This window comes from Apodemus sylvaticus, chromosome 8 (assembly GCF_947179515.1).
Source record: "Apodemus sylvaticus chromosome 8, mApoSyl1.1, whole genome shotgun sequence".
NCBI classification, from domain to species: domain Eukaryota; kingdom Metazoa; phylum Chordata; class Mammalia; order Rodentia; family Muridae; genus Apodemus; species Apodemus sylvaticus.
In genome coordinates this window covers 90,455,972-90,479,314 of record NC_067479.1, presented here as the reverse complement: position 1 = coordinate 90,479,314, position 23,343 = coordinate 90,455,972, and the positions used below count along the sequence as shown (strand labels likewise).

At 42.4% G+C, this 23,343-nt stretch overlaps 2 protein-coding genes across 4 annotated transcripts in view; one reads left to right on the top strand and one right to left on the bottom strand.

Moving 5' to 3' along the window:
- The window catches only part of Appl1 (adaptor protein, phosphotyrosine interacting with PH domain and leucine zipper 1), an 83,483-nt gene extending 60,420 nt beyond the window's left edge, over positions 1-23,063 (top strand). For 2 of the 3 annotated variants that reach the window (XM_052189945.1, XM_052189944.1), the window contains one exon: positions 796-5,331. In XM_052189945.1, the coding sequence (XP_052045905.1) occupies positions 796-939 (144 nt within the window). In that variant the 3' untranslated portion in view covers positions 940-5,331. Of the gene's footprint in view, positions 1-795; positions 5,332-22,985 lie in introns of those variants that run through there. The other variant, XM_052189946.1, reaches the window with a different exon arrangement.
- On the bottom strand, positions 8,402-22,219 carry Asb14 (ankyrin repeat and SOCS box containing 14). The gene is made up of 9 exons (XM_052189947.1): positions 22,098-22,219; positions 18,895-18,948; positions 18,387-18,520; positions 18,139-18,297; positions 15,801-16,046; positions 12,126-12,297; positions 11,284-11,827; positions 9,417-9,570; positions 8,402-8,780 (listed from the first exon to the last, which is right to left on the bottom strand). Exons 1-9 carry the CDS (start codon positions 22,217-22,219, stop codon positions 8,602-8,604), a joined length of 1,764 nt encoding a protein of 587 aa, XP_052045907.1. The 3' UTR covers positions 8,402-8,601.
- Positions 23,064-23,343: the final 280 nt, after the last annotated feature.

Below are 23,343 nucleotides of genomic sequence, written 5' to 3'. Positions count from 1 at the left end.
TCCTGTGGTAGGAGGGAAGAGGAAGTGGTGGTTGCTAGTTGCTGCATACACTGAACATCTGCACACAGACCAGAGGAAGACTCTGCCACTCCCCATGGGTTTGAGACACTGTTGTCCTGACAAGGCTGTGCTCTCACGGCAAGAGGGCGGTCGCTCAGGCCTTCCTCCATTCTTCTACAACACGCTTTTAAACGAGGTTTTAGTGCTAAGGGTCAAACCTACAAAAGAGCAATTAAAAGTGTGCACTTTTCAGAGCAAACCTTGAGGTGATCCATGAGGTTATAGGAGCCTACCAAGGGTGTGGCATCGATGGTAGGAAAGGAGAGATGGGAACTGGGGACTATGTGCGTGAAGAGAACACAGGAACTGGAAGTTGAGCTGGATATAGGACTGAGAAGAGAAAATGGCAAAGACAGTACAGAGGTGCAGCTTAGGTGAGGGCAAGTGACACTTGATTTAGCAAGATAAACAGAGCAGGAGTAGAGAAGATCTGGAGAGAGTGTGGAGTGGGGTGCAGAGTGACCATGACACTGACTGTGAGTGAGAGTGCTTACATTTAAAAAAAAAAACAACTTTTTTTTTGTATGTTTGCTTTTTGGGATTGTTCAAATGGCGCCAACATTGATGCTGGTGTTTTCATTTGTTGAATATAGCCTTTTCATTCAGTTATCAGAATTAATAATGCATGTGGCAGGATTGGAATAGCGCTCAAGTAGAGTAATGCTCCAAAGGAAACTGCATGGTTCTTTGACTGCTGACAGTTAAATTTAGTTTCTTTTTCTGTCTTTCCACCAGGACTTGGAAGAACAGAGTCGGTTGATAGCTGCCTCCAGTAGACCAAGCCAGGCTGGTAGTGAGGGCCAGCTTGTTCTTAGCAGTAGCCAATCCGAGGAAAGTGATTTGGGAGAAGAAGGGAAAAAGAGAGAGTCGGAGGCATAAACTTGTTGCTTTTTGATTTCCCCTTCCCTGGAATGTGGCACAGCGTATCCATGCTAAAGATCAAGGAAGAGATCTCACTTTCTATTGTGTGTTTCGGCCTCATTTAAAAGGACTGAACTTGATAACAGGTTCTATCGAACATTTCCCCTTACAAATAAAATACTATGCATTATCATCCAACTCCGCTTTCCTAAACAAGACCTACTTACTTTTCTGTAGTAGATTGCTGAGGGATTACACTTGCTCAAGATACTTTTCCTTTAAATTGTGAACATTTTATCTTGCACTGTAATTGGGCTGTCTCTATAAGAAATCCTTTATTCGGATTCTGACATTCATGTATGGACTCTCTCCCTTTCATTAGGAATGTCTTATGGGTAGTGAGGAAGTGCTCAACTAAATGAGCTTGAAATCCTTTATGTGGGGAATTCTACAAGTTTGCAAATGTTCTAACAATATTGAGTGTGCAATAGAATTTGTACAAAATCACTAGGACAGGGTAGGCGGTGCTGTTGACGTCAGGATGTTTTGTGGCTTGCTCGCTTTCTCTGATGTACTAGATCATGGCAGTGGGAGAGACCCCAGTGTCTGTCGGTGTTTGATGCAGTCCTTGGTATTTTGTTACCATCTTCTCAGTTCTCAGGTTGGGACTTACTGCTGCAGAACAGGAAGGGTTAGAGTAAGACTTCAGAATTTATTGAGATTGTTGTTGTTCAGACATTTTATATTAGAATTGACATGTAAAGGGAGAGTTGTAGACTGATACATTGTATTTTCTGTATTGTGGAATAATTTTTAATGACAATGAATGACATTTCAAAAGATGTTCTATAATAATTATGTTTACTGCTTAAATAAAAATGTGCAGTTTAGTTTAGAAAACAATCTTAAATTTCAGACTAATAATCCCAGTATTTTCATAATCCCACATTTTGATAATGTATTGACTTGCCACTTTATATCCACAAAGGCAAATAACTAATTTATGAGTATAGAATAATTTGCACTAATTATTGTAAATACTTTTACTTTTCAAATGAGTAAAAGATCTAATTCCATGAAAGACTGAAAAGGAATTGAACACCTCATAGAATATAGGATCAAGGATGGAGTTAGCTTGCTACCAAGGTTGACATGTCTCTCCAATCTGTCTTCTGTCAAAACTTTCTTTACTTGGATTTTAAACTGTGTTTATAGATTTTATTTTCATGTGTTCTACATGAAAAGGTGTATATATACATATGTATACAAGTTAAATATATTGATTAGTATTTTACATAATCATATATTTATAGATTTTTCAAGAGGTTAACCATTAATTTCACAAGTAGTTTTCTCTTTGTTCTGAATTAGAAGTTGTTTCTGTTTAGTTTTCAACATATAGCTCAATTTCACACTCTGTAAGTATACTGTTTTCTGTAGGAACAAGATAACAATATATATAGGATCATGATATTCTTTTTATCCATGTGCCAAATGGGACTAATGGTTACTTAATACTCTTTTTTTTTTTTAACTTAATACTCTTTAAAGTCTTACGTTCGCCCAAACATGTAGTTAATATCAGTCTTGTTGGGCTTACGAAGGGAGCGCTCTCATAGCAGTGTTTCCTTCCTGTTAAACTGTGAACTGCTGTGCTTAGAACGTGAGTAGTGGTGACAAGTCTTGCTTTCAAGACCCTTTTTTGTTGAGATTGGTAAGGTTTCTGGGTTTTGTTGTTGTTGCTATTGTTTGATTTTTGGCAGTGATAGGGATCAAACCCAGGGTCTTAATAAACTACCACAGAGCCACACCCATCCACACCCCAGGCTTTTAGTTTCATGAAGTCTTTTCTTGATAGAAATGGCATGCTTACTTCAGATGAAATGTACTTTATAACAAGAGTAGTCCTCATCAGGAGGCACTTTTATTGGGTTGCTGCTTTGCATAGTAGCAAAATACTGATATTTGGATAAAAATTTAGGCCAGAGGTAAGAATTTTTTTTTTAATTCCTTTTAAGTCATGTTTCATAGGAATTCCCGAATTTCTTTCTTGTCCATGGGTCAGACCAAAAATGTGTTCCAGTACCCAGGACACATCCTGAGCGGATCAAACAGCTTCAGGTGGTTTAACTTCTGTCACTATTAGACTGTATGGAATTTTGCTCATCAGCTTTAGTCAGTTCTCCTGCTTGAAGAAGGCTGCTGTGAACTTCTTCTTAAATGTTAGTGCAGATCTTCTATTTAGAAACTAACAAAATTGCTTTTAAGAAAATGAAATTTAGCCTACCTATTTCTACTCTGCATTCTGTTACCTATATTGACAGTACTTGTATAACTGTGGTAATAAACTCAATAAAAATCACTTCTGCATCCTTGCTAGAAACTTGCTATAAATTTGCTAAAGACTAAAACCATCCATTTGAACAGACTCAAATGAAGCTAACCTTGTTTTTGCCATTATTTAATGATTACTTGGTGTTTAATTTAAAAAGAATTGCTAGCTAGCTCCACAGTGTTGGGATGATGAAGCTGCCATTGTTTTTGAGAAAGGATAGCAGTTGTAATAGTGTGGTTTGTGCAGTGAACACACACGAGTAACCACAGGAACCACACTCTTTACAGTTTGAACTGATAATGCTGGCAGGCCTATAAAGCTAGTATATTACAAAGTCTTCTGACATATGAATGAAATGAAAAAAGTTGCTTTTAATAGAGTGAGAATTTAGATCATATTTTTAAATATTTAAACACCAGTGTATGTAGCAAGCAAACTTCTAATTTTGTTTTTAGGAAGTTCATTTTATTTCTTTTTGAGATTTTTATTCTACATTAATAACAAAGATTTGAAACTAGAACTATACTGAACTTTTTTAAATGGTAAGATGAAATGGATTTTAAAAGAAAAATTATTTAAAATTTCTTTGTTTAAAAATACTGTTAATCAGCCTGGCGGTGGTGGCGCACTCCTGTAATCCCAGCACTTGGGAGGCAGAAGCAAGCGGATTTCTGAGTTTGAGGCCAGCCTGGTCTACAGAGTGAGCTCCAGGACAGCCAGGGCTACACAGAGAAACCCTGTCTTGAAAAAACCAAATCCAAAAAAACAAAAACAAAAAACAAACAAACAAAAAATACTGTTAATCAAAATACTTCTAAGTATTTTAAAAGTCTTCATTAGGCTGATTCCAATGTATTTTTCCAGGAATATTATTATTAATAGCCTAAGCTTATTAAAACTACAATAAATAGAAGTCCGAGGGTTGGACACACCAAGAGCAATGACTTCACTGATCTCTCGATTTTCATTTTTCTAGCTTTGACCTCCTCTCAGGCGCTGTCTTGGAAAGGTTCTGGTCCTGCGGCCTCTCTTCGACTGTCCTGACAGATGTCATCCTTTTCACGGGCCTCTATCCTCTTTCCACATGGGTTTCGATCCCAGCTCTCCTGTCTCTGGTTGCCTGGGCCACTGCTCTGAGTTTCTCTTCATGTTTCTCCTTTTCTTTTTGAGCCATCTTTCTCTCTACTTGGGTTTCCATTTTCACCGCTTCCCAAGCCTTCCAATGAGCAATGTATAGGGCTTCAGTTAGTTTGGCAAATTTTTCATTTATATGGGCCATCTGAAGTCCTATTCCCTCAGCAGCCAGCCGTTTATCTACTGGAATGGTATCCCCCTTAGAGTTCTTCCACTTGGAAATACAAGGAGGGCTTTTCCATTCTTGCTGTTTCTTTACAGTCATCTTCTGAGGAGGAGATGGTGGTCCTGAGCGAATTTTATTTTGAATCTTGAAGGCTCCATTGGGTCTTTCTGCATTTCTACTATCCAAATAACCCTCTGTTTTGCTCCAGAATTGAATGCTACTCCTTAGTGAGATGGTGTGTCACTGGTGAGCACCATCTCCGAAGGAGGACTGAGACATGTCCGAAAGATGACTCATTCTTCCTGAGATAGGGCTTCTGTGTCGTCCTGGGAGCCCTGGGACTCTTTCTACAGACCAGGTTGGCCTAGATCAGATATCTGCTTGCCGCTGCCTCCCAAGTTGAAGGCAGCAGAGAGAGACTACTGTCCATACTGAACTTTGAGTTAGTCTCTGGCTAGTTTTGTGAGTAACCGACTTCAGTTATGTGAATACTGGGGATTAACTGATAACTGATGTGTAAGACTGCTTTGTATACTTTGTGGGTTTTGTAATGTAAGTAAATTGATTAACTCTTATTTCACTGATACTAACCAAGTGTGCAGTGTACAGTTGAAAATCATTCAGCATCTCTCTTTAAAATTGGATTTGTGATCATGGTATAGCTTGTGGAGCAGAAGACTTATTTTTCCATTTGTCAAAATAGGTATTTGCTGACAAGGCTTCAAGAAATATGTTGTTGGATTTTTTAAATGTATAATAAAGTCCATGATTTTTATACAGTATTTTTGTATGAAATATTTGATAGTTGCTCTGTATTTTTTTCTCCAAGTAATTTCAGATGTTTCCTGTCTGGGGCTGGGCATGCTCAGCATGCTCCTGTCCAGAGGCCTGAGTTGAGGTTCCAGCACCCACGGCAGATGGCTCACACTGGCGTCAGCTTTGGTGTCAGTGGTCCAACACCTCTCTAACATTGGTGGGCACTGTGCTCACATGTCACATGCACATGCCCCACACAGACACACATGCACAGAGTTAAAAATAAGACAAATAGTAAAGTTTCTTTTAATCTATTGTAACACATTTGACTTCATTGCAGTTCCACAACAGCGGCAAAAGCGGAGTCTCTTATCAAGAAAAGTTTTGTTGCCTTTTTTTTATAGCAAAGGAAAGAGACTTTAATAATTATTCCAGTAAGCTGTTTATGATATGTGCTTTATGCAGTTATCCTACTTGAAGAAATTCCTCTAAGAAGGGCAGGGTATTTGCTCTGGCTTAAGTAGCTTGGACCTATAGTTTTAATACTAATGGATTTAGTCCATGTGTAGTTTATTATATTAATTTATTTGAGTTTTAAAAAAATGTGTTTATACTTGTAGGTCAAGGGAGTATATGAAATTAGCTAGAATTTTATAATTTACTTAAGTGCATGCATGACCTAAACAAATCTTGAAGTTCACTAGCATTGCAGACCTTTACTCTTCAACTGTCCATAACAGTCTGTACACCTGAGTGAAAACTTAAGTATCTTTTACTTATATATACTACTAAAAGAATAACAACTTAAATGCTCTATACATGTAATATAGAAATAAAAACTGGCATCTTCTGTCAGTAGTGAGCCCCTCCCTGTTCAGTACCAGCCTGTATTGAGTGAAAAATAAAATAAAAATCAATGAACTTTTTTTTTTTTTGCACTCAAAAGTTCATTGAAAACACTTTAAATTCTTCTGCCAGGAATCACACTAATGAGTAAGTGGTGAATCATAAGCAGGAATTTCCAGAAAGTTGGCTAGTGTTTTTCCCATCAGTGATAAAATGTCGAGTTCTAAATTATCCTGCCTGTTTGTTTGGCTGTGAAGAGATGGTGTCAGAAGCTAAATTAGCACTGGGATTGTGGTACATGGACTGCTAATTTCTAGGTCATGTAATGGGGCTGTTATTCTAGTCCTTTGAATCAGTGAGACATATTCTCTGTAAGATTACAAAGAGGCATGGCTAGGGATGGTTGTGCACACCTAATTCTAGTATTCAGGAGGTGGATGCAGGTCAATCTGAGTTCCAGACCAGCAGAGCTATTTAAGAAAACAAAAAATAGTGGCCAGAAGTGACATTTTTTTATTTTAAGCACAAAGAAACTGGTTTATACACTTACTATAAGATCACCACACTATTAGACTACATGTAATTCAGTACTTGAGATTTGTATCAGCTCTCAGGTCTGGCCCTGTAGCCTTGGGTGGCCTTGATCTGAGGTCCTCCACCTCTCCTGAAGGGTTCAGTCTAGGCATGTGCTGCTGAACTTGGATATATTTTTGGCTTTGAATTTTAATTACCTTACAGTTTTAGTCATGTGTAAAGAAGCTGTGTTCAAAGCTACTTTTTTTTTTTTTGAGACCATCTCATACAGCCAAAGCGTCCTTGGATTTACCATGTAGCCATGGGTGACCCTGAATTCTGATCCTTCTGCCTCTGTCTCCCAAGAGCTGGGATTACAGACATATACCACCATGCCTAGCTTCAGAGCTGCTTTAAAATTTTTAAAATTTATTTTTGTAAATTTCATGTGTATATATTTTGATTGTATTTACCCTCTTAGCCCTATTACATTCCTGCCAAACCCTTTCTTCCTTGCAATACGTTCCCTTTCTGATATGTCTGTCTGTCTATCTATTTATCCATCCAGCCAATTCACTGGGTAATTAGGGTTGCTTGCATGATTATGCAGACAGGGCAGCACCGATGTGACTGTCCCAAGCAAGAAAATAACTTACTGGAGAATGAACAGCTTCCAGGGTTACACCACTGAAGAAAATGACTCATTTCCCTTAGCAGCTGCCAATTACCAGTAGCTCCTCTTCCGGGAACAGTGGGGCTTCATGATCTCGCCTTGATCCATGATGGGATTTTTTTGCTTTATTCAATTAGAGAAAGTGTGTGTGTGTGTGTGTGTGTGTGTATGCCATGGTGTGCATGTGGGGATCAGAGGACACTTGTTGTCAGAGGACACTTGTTGGAGTTGGTTTCCTCTTGCTAGTGGGGGTCAAGTCCTGGCCATCAGGCTAACGTGGCAAGCAGTCTCCCTCTGGCACTGTGCTAGGATGTTGGTGGGCCCAGTCTTGTGCAGCTACCCACAGTGTCTACAGTTCACGAGATCATGATGACCATGTTGTGTACAGTTTTAATAGCCCCCATCCTCTGGCTCTTAAGTTTTTCTGCTCCTTCTGCCATGGCTCTCATCCTTGGAGGGAGAGGTTATGAATGTTCTGCCTAAGGCTGAGTGAGCACACACCAGTTATTCCCATATTTTCACCAGTTAGGAGGCTGTCTTAATTGACACCACTGAAAAAAGAAACATTTCTGTCCAAGGCCAAGAGACCTCATTTGTGAGTACAACAGATTTAAAAGGCAGTTTGACATGTTCGTTAGGTAAAACATCAGTCTGCTCCCTCCTAGGGCTCATGACCTCTGCGGCCTGGGACTTTAATAACAGCAGCTCTCCTGACGCCTGGGGACCACGCATGGGGTTATAGTGCCAGGTATGAATTCCTTCATGTCCAGTGAGTCTCAGATCCAATCAGAGTGTAGTTGATTAGCCCATCAGTCTGGCCACGATTGCATAAGGGGCACATTTCGCATGGCAGTGAGATTCTGTAGCATGCAGAGCCCCTAACTGGGAAGGCAGTGAGTGATGAGTCCCCCTAGCCCACCCCACCCCCGCCCCCAGGTGTTTGCATAACAATTTTCACTACTAGAAAAGCTAACCAACTAGGAGTCCTGCTACCAAAGTGTGTGATGTTTTCAGCAGTAGTGTCTCACTGAGTTGTGGTGTGTGGTCAAGAACAAGAACAATGATTATTTGTATTCAATAATAATTCAAATAATGTATTATTTGAAAGTTTCTTGAAACTTCTGGTCATAGGGAGGTATCCCACACAGAACAGGCGTTTTAAACAATGTAGTCTACACTGAGATTTTACTGAGTAAAGAAAAGAAAAAAAAATCACAAGTAAATTGTTAAGAAAAATGCTGCTCTAGAAGAGCCCAGTTACCATGTTCCTGTAGAACTTTCTTGTCCAAAAAGGTCATATTCTTTGTAAAGGACATAAGCTTTTAAGAGATTGGGCAGCGGGAGAAAGGACATGAAGACAGGGCAGCGCAGCCGTAGCCTTCCCATACACTTCCGGATCTTCAGGCGGCACAGGTGTTGTAGAGAACGGGGGTTGCCTAAGACAGAAAGGATTGCTTTGTGGTTTTGGTAACCCAAGGGTTTAGTTGGCAAATGTATTTGCTATCTGTATTAACAAGGTTTTATGTTTGGCATTCCTGTCTGGAGGGAAACAGCTTTTCCATCTTCACCTCGGCCTTCTATGTAGACAATTTCAGAACTGCGTCAATTGTGAGTCTGGCTTGTGAGACTCAAATCCTTCAAGTTCTTAAATATCAGCTCCCCCATCCTGTCTCTTGGGATTGGTTAAAAGCTCAAAGATCACCCCAGGAGAAACGAGATATAAGAAAATCTTAATTTGATCTAAGTGAACGAATCCATATAGAAGAGTGCCATTTTAATATGCTACCAGGTTAGAACTTAGCACTCCCTCTTGCTCTTGTTATATATAACTTACAGTTTCCGGATATAAATTGTACCATAGCCAAAGGTTAAGTGGACTGGGGAAACCAGAGTTCCCTGCCTACAAAGTCATTAGATTTCATTAGCTGGCAAGTGATGATAACACATTAATTGTGGTTATGACCAGCACCATTTTAAAGGAATAATACTTTTCTCTTTTAGGTTAACCTAATCAGAAGTGTTCTAAAACTAAAACCACAGTGTTTTGGTAAGAATTTTCGAACGGTACTCACTCAATATAAAATATATTTCTGGCCAGAGCTTTTGTTTTTCCAGCACAGTTTTCAATTTTGAACAGATTTGAACTTGATCCACATAATCAAGCATCACACGAACAACTTTTCCAGAGAGATGCTGTAGCCATGACAAAGTTATGACTTCACAAAACTGTGAGGAAAACAGGCAGAAAACAAGTGAGAATCGTCCCCGAGCACTGAGGTGGAGCAGAGTGACGAGGAGGACCTGTCGTGAGCTGTGTAAGCTCTGGCTCCCGCTTTCAGTGTGGCCTCAGGACGTCATGTGAGGCAGGGAGTGTACGTTGGTCGCTTGGCTTGCTGCAACCCAGGCTGCCTTGCCACTAGCTGTGACCTTTTTGGCAGCTCTGGCCATCAGATGTGAGGGAGTCTGAGCAGCTGGTCAGACACCCTTAAAGAAAAGCAAGACACCGGCAGCCATCCGGGCAGCGGGAATGTGAGGGTGTGTTTCTCCTGTTAAACACGGAGCAATGACACTCTCTGCTTGGAAGATTACTTACTTCTGGTTCTGTAGGAGAAGAGAATGAGGCACTTTTAAAAAACATTTGTTCATGTACGTGTGTGTGTGTGTGTGTGTGTGCATGCGTGTGCATGTCCCGAGGTCAGAAGACAATGGTACAGGGTTGGTTATCTCCTTCCATGTGGACTCCAGGGATCAGACTCGGCTCATTAGGCTTGGTGTCCAGCACCTGAACTTGGTGAGCCATCGAGCCGTCCTGCTCACCCTGTTTTTGTTTTTTGAGCTAGTCTCACTGTGTAGCTCAGGCTGCCCTCCAGTCCCGGCTCCTGAGGAGCTGGGACTGCATGCATGCTTTCCTGCCCAGATGCCGCTTTATTAAAGCTTTCATTATTTTCTTTTGCATTTTCTATTATTTATAACCTAGATATGATCCTGATGCTTGAACAATGACAATTTCTGTCTTTAAATAATTTATGTGCCTTTAGACAAAGTGCCCAAGTGAGAATTGAAGTCATACTTTATGAACTGTTTAGAAAATAATACCAGATAGTGTATGTTTAAATGCCAAATCAGTGCACAAAGTAACTCCTACCCTGATTACCTAAAATAAAACCTTTCCCTTCATCAGACTGTTACAAAGCCTCCCATTCAACATCTTGTTTTCAAATTTTGATATAGATTTGGGTATGTATAAAACATCCATTATGTGCTAAGCACAGACCTGAAAGCCCTTGGACAGATGACCAGGAGCTGATGCTCATACATGGGAGAGGGGGCAAAGGAATTAAAATGATAATTGTAAATGGATGCAATAAAAGACCCAGTCTCCACAGTAAGAGAGTGATGGAGAGAGGGGTGTACTTAAGGCTGCCAGGCAAGGGCTTCTGGGAGAGGACGCTTGGAATGAGGCCTGGGAAGTGGAAGAAACTTTAGTAAGGTTGAAGGTGAGGGAGATGGCAGAGGAGGTAAAGCAAGGTGAAGAGGAGCTGTGGGGTCTCTGCTCATCATAAGGATGGCCAGAGGAAATGGGTGATCGGATCTGAGAGCTAAGAGATAACGAAAGGAAGCCAGTGATCACAGGTATGGGGAACTTAGAAACATTTTAGCTAAAGAAGTCATTCAAAGAAAAAGTAGTCAGACTGCAAGACTATCCATTCCTCAAAACTTTGCTTTTGGGTTGAACTTGCGAAACATTCTCATAGTTATGACTGAAGTCACTTTCTCCTCTAAATTGCTTCTGTACTTCTTACAGCTTCCCACTGTTATTTTATGGTACCAGAATCTTCCAAACACGAGCTTGTCCAAGGGCATATCATGTCTATTGTTACAGTTCTAGGCTACAAGATAATAAGTGCTCAGGGAATACTGCCAGTACTGTGGGCTTACCATAGTATCTTTAATAACTGTAGATGTCCAGCCTTCAAAAGTGCAAAACCGATGAACTCTTTCCCCATGAGGACAGTCAAAACATCGCTCAGTGTCATAGCCATAATTCAGCAGCATCCTGAGTGCGACTTCATCTTTCAGTGTGTATTGTAGCGCTGATGGGAAATGCAAAGGGTTAACTCGGCAGAAGTAATTGACGTTGGCTCCATGCCTCAGTAATAGACTTATGAGCTCATAGTTGCCCATCCTGAGAGCGATCTGTAGGCAGTTGATTGGGTCTTGATTGGGCAGAGCTCCAGCACTCAGAAGCAGCTTAACTGAAGAGAGGTCACCATTTGAAACAGCAAAATACAAGGCTGACTTCCTTTGATCATCATAATGTTTGCGGATTCTCTGATCCAGCATGAAATTCACATCAAATCCAGCCCGAATGAGAAGCTCCAGGCACTGGGGGTGTGCCCCAGCTGCTGCGCAGTGAACTGGACTGATCCCACTCTTCTTGATGGCCGAGATATCTGTGACAGGGACCAATAACTTCAGAGCTCTGAGGAAGAATTTCAAAGTGCACTTTAGGTTGTTATGGTGCAGAGTTAACGTGCTTACGATACTGTTATCCCAACACTGAAGGCTATGTTAATCAGGCAGTATTTAAGACCCCTAGCAGAAGTGGGAGTCCTTCATAAAGAAACTAAGATGTCAAGTAAAATGTGGTAGACCCACTCTTTTAGGTCAGTCATCTGAGACCCAAGGTTTTCTATATTTCCAAAGCAGTTCTTAAAGAACGAAACAAAACACTAGTTATTACGATTTCTTGTTACTTACAATCACAGAATTGAACTTACAAGAAATGGCCTTTGTCAGCTGCCACGTGGATGGGCAGGTGGCCTGAACTTTTAGGAATGTTGGCATCAGCTCCATACTCTAGCAAGAGTCTCACAGATTCTGGACTCCCTCCTCTAACAGCTTCAAGTAAAACAGAGGAAGCGTCAGATGCCTGACTGTGAACATCAGCTCCTGAAAAGAAGACGTCTCATTAGGCAAAGATTCTTTTCACTCTATCACTTAAGCAGTCTTAATGTACCACTACATCTGCTGAAAAGTCGCTAGGGGCTGGAGAGGGCTCAGCAGTTAGGAACAATTGTTGCTCTTCCAGAGGACCAGGGTTTGGTTCCCAGCAACCACATGGTTCTCAACCTGTCCTCAACTTTAACTAGGAAGAATTAGGGTCTTTTACTATGAACAGTCTCTAATAACTTAAAAATTACAAATGCTCCCTTTCATCAAAATCCTGTTAGGAGACATGGCAAATATAGTTGCTTATCGGTGCTATTCTCCATGTAAGTGAATTATGGGTTAGGGTGGCTATTATAAGACAGCTGCCTTTTACCAAGTATCCCTACTGGAGTTGCAAGTGCCAAACAACATATTAAACTACACTGAAAGCCAACTGAACCGTTATTTAGAAACTACTTTTATCCCATGGTTTTCTTCCCCGACTAGTTTATATAGATAACACTAGAGAAAAGGGAACACTTATTTTATATCACCTTTGGTTCTTAGTGCTTTACTATAACAGGTGCTGATTGTTTTATTTTTATGTTTATGCATGAGTGTTCCTCTGCATGTATGTGCATCCCATGCATGTATGGTACTCACAGAGATCTGAAGAGGGCATCGAGTCCCCTGAAACTGGAGTTACTGATGGTTTTAACTGGGAACCAAATCCTCGTCCTCTGGAAGAGCAACAATTGCTTGTAACTGCTGAGCCAGCTCTGCAGACCCTGACTTTGATAGCTACAAGGATAAGTGTACCCATGTTTGTCAGTTGTAGGGTAAGTGTCCTCTAGATCTCTGGCAGCAACTGGGAGGGGATCAGGGGGTGAAGAAAAGACAGATGTCTGCATCGATGTTAGCCGTCTCAGAAGCGGAGCCCATGCCGAAATCTCAGCGGAAGGAAGGATGTGTCTTTAGAACAGACTCCTTGTCACAAGGGCTGCACAAGACCCTCCTTCCTAGAATGCACTAAGCAATCTAATAAACGGTTTTGAGCGTTAACTATGCCCCGGTCCCTTTATCTGTGTAAAAATTTCTAAACTTGGGGCTAGAGAGAGAACAGTCATTCAAAGCACTAGCTGCTCTTCCAAAGACCAGAATTCAGTTTCCATGACCAGGTTGTGTAGCTCACAACCACCTTTAATCCTAGTTGTGGGGGTCCAGTGCCATCTTTCTAGCCCTCCTTGACACTTACGCAATCATGGCATATACACACATAGAGACACGTGTAATGAAAAAGACAATCTTAGCCAGGCACTGGGAGGTGGAGACATGTAGATCTCTGGGTTTGGGGCCAACCTGGGCTATATGGCAAACTCCTGGACAGCAAGAGCTACATAGAAAGACCCTGTCTCGAAATCAAAGATAAACAAAGGTAAAGAATTTCTAAGCTTCGCCACCAGCCTCAGAAGTAGGTTCTAATACTCTGCCTTAAAGGTGAGGCATCTCGGGTCCTCCGAGTTAACGTCCCCAAAGGCGCACAGCTGATAGACGAGAAAGGCAATCAAGCCTGGTGTGCACTTCTCCAGACCCAAGCTTACTTTTTGTTGTGTTTTTGAGGCAGGTTTTTCTGTGTAACAGCCCTGGCTATCCTGGAACTAGCTCTGTAGACAAGGCTAGCCCCGAACTTACGGGGATCTGCCTGCCAAGGGCTGGAATTAAAGCTACATATCACGTAGCTGCCGTGGCCACACAGGGTGGCAAAACAATGTGACTTAGAGTCAGATATCCTGGCTTGCTGGCAAATGAGCGCTCAACCAGCTCAACCAGCAAATGCTAGTTCACCTGAAGGATAAAGATTTACGATCTGTTGTTTTCCCTCCATCTCTGTGTTTAAATCAGTGGTCCTAAGCAAAGGATTACTCTTGGGCTAGGGATGTAGTTTATCGTTAAGAGTTCTTGCCTAGAATACAGAAGACTTTTGCTTAAACCCCAACAAAACACAAAAGATAGACACAGAGACACGGAGACATGGAGGTAAAGATGACAGGGCTCATGGTTACTTTTTGATTTTCTTTTCTTTTTGGTACTTAAAAAAAAGGGTTTATTTATTTATCTGCATACACTGTAGTTGTCTTCAGACATACTAGAAGAGGGCATTGGATCTCATTACAGATGGTTGTGAACCACCATGTGGTTGCTGGGATTTGAACTCAGGACCTCTGGAAGAGCAGTCAATGCTCTTGACTGCTGAGCCATCTCTCCAGTCCCTAATTTTTGATTTTCTAGTGAATAACTTTAGATGTCCCTTAGATCACATGTGTCAAGCATCATGCTAAAATTCATCAGCATCTGTTGGGAGATCTGCTTCCTAAATAGAAAAGAGTGTACAAAGTGCGGGCTGATCTGTATGTAAGGGATCTGCCAGGTATTGCAGACCTGGACTACACATTACTTAAAAATAAAGCCTCAGGACATGAGAAAATAAATGATAATTACACTGTTGGGCTTTCATTAAATCTGGGTACAAGTTAGCTGATTTGAAAAAAAAAAGCTATTGATACACTGTTTTATAAAACACAACAATCCTGACTCCTCAAGCTCAGGGTGAGGTTTATTAAAAGGACTCACATGTTTAAAGGACGGCAGGTAGCACCATAGACATCTAACTGCCTGTCGGATACAAAGTACTCAGGAGGCATGAATTGTCCTTCCCTTCCCTTGGAGTTTGGTCATGCTACCGCAGAGGCTGGGATCTTAAAGCAAGGAATTCAGGAGGAGTTTGCTATAATCTCAGCAACTTGATTTTTATTAAGTTAGCAATGAGAGATTTGGGTTTTGTAAGCTATGAGCAGCTACTGTCTACTGGGTGTTTTCTTGGCTAAGGAAAACTTGCGACAGAGACAGAGAGAGCACGTGGACTGTTGCAGAGACTTTGTAGGAAAGGACACGTAACACGAAAGTTTCAAACTCTTAGTAGATAGATGAGGGAATACTGGGCAAAGTCACCTGCAACCTCACACTTTTAGTAAAATTTGTGTCACTGGACGTTCAGTCTCCGTGATGAGTTCAGGATTTTTAATAGACAACGTTCAAATACAATTTTCTCAAACATCGGTCTGAATATAAAATGCTAACTTCTATTAATTTTGAAACACCCCACCAAAAGGAACCCCTGGGGAGTCTGGAGAGTGGCCCAGTGCTTATTAAGAGCGCCGGCTGCTCTTCCCAGGACCCACATGGTGGCCCACAGCTGTTTTAACTCTAGTTCTTGAGCATCATCTGGCTTCTTTTTCTGGCCTCTGTGGACTTTGCATGCACATGGGGAATGGACATACCTGCAGGCAACACACACACACACACACACACACACACACACACACACACACACACACACACAGAGAGAGAGAGAGAGAGAGAGAGAGAGAGAGACAGAGAATTCTTAAAATCAACAACAGGAATCCCCCTAAAGCCCCACCCTTGGATCTCAGTGCCCCTGTAATCGACCCTCAGGTTAGCCTTACCTTTCTGCAGTAATAGTTGCATGATCTCAGTGTGTCCACCTTGAGCAGCGAGTGCAAGAGGCGTGAATCCGTAGGCGCTCCGTGCATCCGGGTGTGCCCCGGCACTCAGCAGCAGCTTTACCATGTCCTGTCTGCCAAGCTTGGCAGCTTCGTGGAGGGCTGTCCTCTCATTGGCGCATCGAAGATTGACATCCGCTCCGTGGCTGATGAGCAAGGTAGCCATGTCGCAGGAGTCTTTCAGAACAGCTGGGGGATTATGGGGTGGACGTCATGACAATACGAGGGAAGTGTCATATTAGCTGGTGCCCTTTAGCCTTTTCTTTTTGGTTTTTGAGACTTGATTTCTAGACCAGGATGGCCTCAAACTCAGAGAGATCCACCTGCCTCTGCCTCCCAAGTTCTACCGTAGCATCCTAAGGGACTCTTTCCTTCTTCCCCATGCTCCAACATCCTGTGTTTAGGAAGCACATTTTAAGATGACACAGATACAAAGTGACATTAGCACTTTTATCTCAGTGGGCTGTTTGGTTTTTGTAAGCTGTGAGCAGCTACCTTCTACTGGGTGTTTTCATGGTTGAGGAAAAGTTCAAGTTATCATCTTTATTTCTCAAGAAAATAGGAGCTCACAAGCTGCACCCACCTGTCCCTAGGATCTTTAGGCAGTTAATGGTTCCTGGAGGATAAAGAGATGTTGCTTTACTAGTAAGTTGTCCACATGCCTGTAAACACCCTGTCACCCATGTTTCTTTAAGCAACTCTAATTAAATTCACTGGATCATCAAAAACAAGGATACGAAGTGGAGGTATCTGAAAAGAGGGAGGGGACTGGGGGAGTGGGCAAGAGAGGGTACGGTGGGGTGGATGGACAGGACAGAAATACGTTAGACACACGTAAAACAGTCAATATGTACAAAGTAACCCCAAGTCCACCCCCTAACGATCTGTCACACAGTATGACGTCTTTCCCTGTGAGGAATGTTACAGGGGTAACCAGGGTTATGTGTAAATAATCTATGCCAACCTTTTTTAATTTTTTTAAGAATGAAAGAAGAGAGAGCCGGTGAGGCAGCCGGCACCCAAGCTGCGTTCCACCCCTGCGCCATGCACGGCGGGAGGAGGGGTCCATTGCTGCAAGCTGTCACATGAGTTCTGCATGTGTGCTGTAGGACAAGGACCTCCATCCCCCCAAACACACACAATGAGTAAATAAATGTAAAAGTAGAGAAACGTGAAAAAATGACACTCAAAACACGTCAGAAGGACAGAGCTGCTAAGGCGAGCCTAAACTTGACATGGCAGTGTATTAAAGTTGTTCCTTCCCCTGTGCCATGGAGCCGTTCGTGGTGACAAGGTTTATTTACATGTTATGTCTATTTTTTGAATTGGTTCTCTAAACCATCTTTTATAAAAGAGAAATATATATATATGTATGTATGTATATAATTGAGAGTCTAAATGCGAGCCCGAGAGATGCTGGTTACTGCTGAGAGGGAAAACCCTTCCAGCAACGGAGCCCATCTCAGCCAATGGCTGGCTGGCTATGACGTAATTTACATATGCATAGGAGAAGGGCGGAGCTCACAGGAAGTGAGGAGTTGGAGCTGGTTTCCACAGTGTGGAGTGCACAATGCTCCCAGAGGTTCTTTGGGATTAAAACACTGTGCAGTTAGCAACAACCAAAACAAACAAAACAGGTGCAGGCCCGACGTGCGCAGCACCACAGTCAGAGAGAAAGAAGGCAGCGTTCCTGAGAGGAAACTGGCTTCCCACCATCGTTGTGAGAGTCTTCAGAGTTTAATGTGCGCTTGTTTTTAACATGAGACTTTTACACACACTTATCACGTAGACACCCAAGGTTTCGAGAGGGCAGACCAGGCCACGGTTCCTGCACATCCTGTGGGTACCGCTCTGTACACCGCTTCCTCACAGGGGGCTTTTGGACTCAGAGTTGGTTTTCTCTGAGTGGAAAGGCTCAGAGCCCAGTGAGAACGCGCTGTGCTGAGAATTGCCCTGGTGCCGGGTTAAAGGACCGCATTAGACTTCTCTGCCTTTCCCAACTATCTTTGTTCTTACTCAGAGGACTTTTCTGTCTTAAATTTTTCTTCCTTGGGACAGGTTTTCAAAATCCACGCTAGCTTTTAACTCGCTATGTGACCCAGACTGACCTCGAAGTCAAGAATGCTTGGTTGTAAGTGAAAGTCACCATACTCAGCTATATACAAGCCAGCGAGCAGGTTTCTGTGTCTGATCAGTGGGGGCCAAACTGTCAGTGTCATAACAAAAAACGTGGGCATGGAGGGGACCAAGACTCTTCGTCAAAGACAATGTGTGCATTTACCTGTAAGGAGAGGATAATTGCCTTCAAAATCCTTAGCATTTGGATTGCAGCCATTGAGGAGGAGGAGACAGGCGTTTTCCAGGAGGCTATTGCTGACAGCCAAAGAAAGTGGTGTTTCACCGTTCAGTGTGGCTTGCTCCCACGTACTAGGTTTGGAAGCTGAAATAAATTTGCCACATCACACAGGTTAAGACGCAGAAATAAACTTATTCCTCAGAAGTATCCAGAGGGGTGAAAATGAGTTTTACCATTCAGGGTTATTTCTAAGATGTTCTTGTTCAACTGCACTGAGGCCTTATGCAGCGGCAGCCAGCCGTTCCCACTGGCTTCATCAAAGGCAGGATGGTATTTGGCAAAGTGTGCCAGTGCATCTTCCTTACCTAGTAACGAGGAAAGCAAAAGAGATTCACATTTGGTGCACACAGGAGCCGCGCTGCTTCTGAAGTCTACCACCAAAGTCAGTGTGGAAGAGCAGAAGCCAAACACCGTCTTCATTGAAAGGCAAGTTTCAGTGTCATAGGACAGGCGCTGAAAGACAGCACCCGCGTTCCTCACCACCAGGCCCAGGGCCACCCAGCTCTGTCTGTGCAGGAGCTCTGGCATTCTTTGAGAAATTACACTGAAGTATTTTCTCCCAGAACAGACCACTTCAGACTCTGGATCCCCCTGACGACCAGTCTGTAGCAGAACTGTTCCCACGCTTTCAGAAGGAAATGCCGCTGTAAACTGGACAGGGAATAGGGAGAGTACTTAACTGTCTCGATCGCTTCAACTATCTTCTTATAATCATCACTCGGAAAGGAATGGGATCTGCACAGCAAAAAAAGGCAATTATAAATCAAATGTTTCTGACTGAAAGCCAAGGTGGCTGCAGGCCCTCCGGGGTGAGCTCCAGAGCTAGGCCACCCAGGAGGCCTGAGAGAGTCACTTACTCCAAAGGTGGGGAGCAGCTTAGCGTCAGTGGCTTACCCAGCGTGCATGCCACCTTGGGTTTGGTCCCCAGGGCACACACTCACATGCCCACAGCCACACACACTTGTGCATGAGCACTTGCCGTGGGGAGAGAGAGATTCCATTTGCAAAACGTAGTCTGTTGTTATCAACACATTAACATTATAGGGAAACTGTCTCCAGGCCTGCCATCCCTTAATAAGTACAGCTTTTGGGAGGTGAGGAAACACGTCTACGTGGGAGCCTAGAACACAGTATATGCCGTCAATGAGTGTTGCAGGGCTGACTCAAACCTGTACACCCTGGACAAACTGATAGCTACTCTATGATTTACAAATAAATTATTGCATATATATATGTGTAGGTGTAGGTGTAGGTGTAGGTGTATGTGTATGTATATGTATATGTATATGTATGTGTATATATAACCAGAGTGTGAACTTTAAAATGTTCCCAGAGTCAGAATTCTCTCTCAGGAAACAGTGACAGTTTATACTTTTATAAAAATATCTAAACATTAAAGCTTTGTATATGAACTCTTAAATGTGGAGACTGGGTAGCTCAGGGTTGCTTCATTTTCCTGCCTCATTTCGGCCTCTGCAGAAACGCACCACTGTGCCTGAATTCAATATATGAATCCTAGATTACTTTCCCTGATTACTCAACGAGTTTAGGTTGGAGAGAATGAATTTTCTTAGACGCTGTCTTGTTTACAATGTGGCCAGCAGATTCTCTTTAACATTTAAGACTGCGCTAAGGGGCTTGGTGCTGTGTTAGTGTCCATATGTTCTGTAAGAAACTCCTGCAGTTTTACTGACTTACAAGAGCTCCAGTCTGCTACCTTACAGTTCTTTGATTCTGGATCCTCCTGTGTGTATGTGTGAGTCTCTCTCTCTCTCTCTCTCTCTCTCTCTCTCTCTCTCTCTCTGTGTGTGTGTGTGTGTGTGTGTGTATGTGTGTGTGTGTGTGTATTCACATATGTGCAGGATACTCATGTGCAGGAAGACCATATATAGGGCAGCATCTGGTGACTTCCTTCACCGATTCTCCATGTTTTTTGTGAGATGAGGTCTGTCACCTGGATCTCCTCGGTTCAGCCAGATTGACTGTTGGCTGGCCAATATGCTTAGGTACCAACCTGGCTCTGCCTTCCCCGAACACTGAGGTTACAAACATACGCCATCGTGTCCTGCATTTATGTGGGTGCTGGGGATACAAACCCAGGGTCTCGTTATTGTGCAGCAAACACTTTATCCAGTCCCCGCTTAGATTTCTTTTTATTTTTAAAGATGTGTTTATTTTATGTAAATGAGTTCACCCCTGAAGAGGGCATCAGACCCCATTACAGATGGTTGTGAGCCACCATATAGTTGCTGGGAATTGAACTCAGGACCTCTGGGAAGAGCAGTCAGTGCTGAGCCATCTCTCTAGTCCCCTACTCTAGGTTTCTAACACCAACAAGAACCTGACCCAACCAGCAATCTTTCCTAGGCATCTGACGAATTTTGAAGTTTAATAAATGACATTTGTGCAATTACAATCTCAATTTTTGTGAAACATTTCCAAATGGTACTTAGTTAAAACCTCTTACACTTTTCAGAATAAAATTATTAATTCAAAACCAGTTTCTGGGTGGTGCATTTTAAAATCACAATCATAGGACAAGGCAACCTAATAAGTCTGGTTTCTTTATAAACCTTGAAGCATTTAAGTATTATTTTAGCCACCATCCTAAATGAGCACCCATGTGTAGGAACAGTGTGGGAAAAAGAAAGCAGAGAATTTGTGTCAGATTGCCAGGACTTTCATTAGCTGAGTGGACTTGAGTAAGTTACTCTTGTGTGCCTCAGTGTCCTTATTTCTGAATGAGAAAAATAACAGCGCCTCCCCATAGGGAAGCAATGAGACTTAACGTTAGTAGTCATGAAGCACCTGGCACACTGCGATCACACTCTGAGTTTGCTACATATAGAAAATACAATAGGATGCTGGAGATACGGCTCAGTGACCAAGAGCGTGTACTCTCTTGCAGAGGACCTGAGTTTGGTTTCCAGCACCCACACTGGGCAGTTCGCCCTCACCCAAAAGTCTAGCTCTAGAGTGATCTGATGCCTGTGGCTGCCACAAAGCACCTGCACTCACAAGAATAAATCCACACCAGACACAGACATCCAAAATACAAAATAAATCTTTAAAAATCCTAAAATGATGGTTTGATGTAATTCGTCATTTCATACTTGATTGTAAGGTCACGTAAGGTTAAAAAACATCCTGTGTCACCTGATCAAGTAGAGGTTGCTATGCTAACTAAACTGGGCTTGTCAGCCCAGGTGTTAAAAATGGTTTCAACCTCATGGGCCAGTGTCGGTGATGAGAGAGCATGCAACTGGCTGTGCTTGACTGTGGACTGTCCATACCCAGGTGACGGAGGTGCCTACAGGATTTAGAGACCTGGTGGCCGTTTCTACTCTAATCCACCTTCCCAGGCTTTAGTTTTTTCTGAGGTGCCCATCCCTCCTCTGGATCTGGATAGGGGAAGACTGGGCTCCTCCTCACCCGCCTCACTAAGATGATTGTCTACGTGTCTCACTTAGATTCATGTGTAACTTAGACTCTACGGACGGTTGTAATATGGTCCTCCCGGTGGTTGCTGGGAACTGAACTCAGGACCTTTAGAGGAGCAGCCAGTGCTTGTAACCGCTGAGCCGACTCTCCAGCTTCCTTATTAAATTCTTAATTCTCTCCTGGTTTGTTTGTCTGTGCATTTGGGCATCGCATCGTATATATACTCAAGTTACAGTTATTTGCTGGGAAATGTAGCTCAGTGGTACATGCCTTACGTTCATGCAGCCGTGGGTTTAATTCCAATCACTACTGAAAAAGAAAATGAAGACAACTCTGTGTCTTCTGACTTTCCTTTCTGCTCCTGTCACATTAGCATTAAGATCACGATTCCTCTCAACTGCTGAATACTTTCTAACACTCACTGCCCATGAGACAGACATTACCTCTCATCTTCTGGAGTGTGCTGAGTTATCCCTGGCTTGTAAATATCCTGCAGACTCTGGTGGATGATGAGCTGTGTGTCAAAGTCAGCGTCGGCGTCCTCGTCACTGCTGTGGTGATCCATATGGAGCTAGGATAGGTTGATTTTCAAGTCAGAGGGAAATGAAATATTTTTCCAGTTGTGAAAAGGCTTTTTCAAGTGCTTAAAAATATAGATAACATTTAGAAGACTGGAAATGATAGGATTGATGAATTAATAAAATACAAATTTTTAAAACAAAAGATACATTTAAAAATTCCCCATGATTTTTAAGAGTTCTCTGGATTGCCATAGAGTTAGCATAAATTAGAAGTTTCTGTAAATAGACATTTATTTAAAGTTTATTCAAGAAAATCTTCCTTTCATATGAGATTTAGGTCATAAATCATTGCCAACGATATTCCAGAGATTAATGTCTAAAATATATAGAGAACTGCAGAAATTAAATACCTAACTCCCCAAATGATCTAGCTAATAAGTGACTAATGAAGTGTACATACAGTCCTCAAAAGGAGAATTTTAAATGGCCAGTGCACTGGTTACATAGTGCAGAAGGTGCTGTGTAGGAGGAAAGACGTCAAGGCTTCACCCAGTGGTGGATGCTGCATATCACAATGACGGCTTGTTTAGGAAGATGCTCTCAGGAGTTCTGATGCTCTCAGGAGGCTGTGATGCTTGTGCCACAGGCAGAAATTCATGCTTGGTGCTGTCATTTTGGCCATCCTCCTTGAGGGCCCAGATCATATGTCCTTGGCGGAAACCTACCATTGCTTTTTTATTAAATTGACTCACTGTCAAATTGCTTTCTAAATATAATTATAGATTTCTGTTTCTCTAATCTTGGTTACAGAAGCTCCTATTTGCAATGAGTGGCGGTGAGTACAGAGACTCAAATGATTTAAGTGTGGAGTAAAGGTAACTGTAAGTGCTCTGCTATGTCATATGTCACATGTCAACATTCCCCTTTCAAGGAGCATTGAGAAAGAAGGGGCAGAGAGGATGTAAGAGCTGGCAGATGAGGAAGAGGGTTGTAGGTGACGACTTCTGGGCACGGTATGGTTGTTGTACACATCAATGCACAACAGCTATGAATATACATAAAATGAAACCAGTCTAGCATAGGTGCAGGAGAGGCCCTGTGAGCTACTGCATCTAGCAGAGATGTCGATTCTGGTACATTGTTCATGCTACAGGGGATGGGCCCACAG

Excerpts from the sequence above, each read along its gene's own strand:
- Asb14 (XM_052189947.1), bottom strand. The coding sequence starts at position 22,219 with ATGGATCACCACAGCAGTGACGAGGACGCCGACGCTGACTTTGACACA. Across the intron at positions 18,521-18,894 it reads ATAGTTGAAGCGATCGAGAC|AGGTAAGGAAGATGCACTGG; the intron begins AGTTAAGTACTC and ends TTCCTCGTTACT. Across the intron at positions 8,781-9,416 it reads AGAAATATATTTTATATTGA|GCAACCCCCGTTCTCTACAA; the intron begins GTGAGTACCGTT and ends TTTCTGTCTTAG.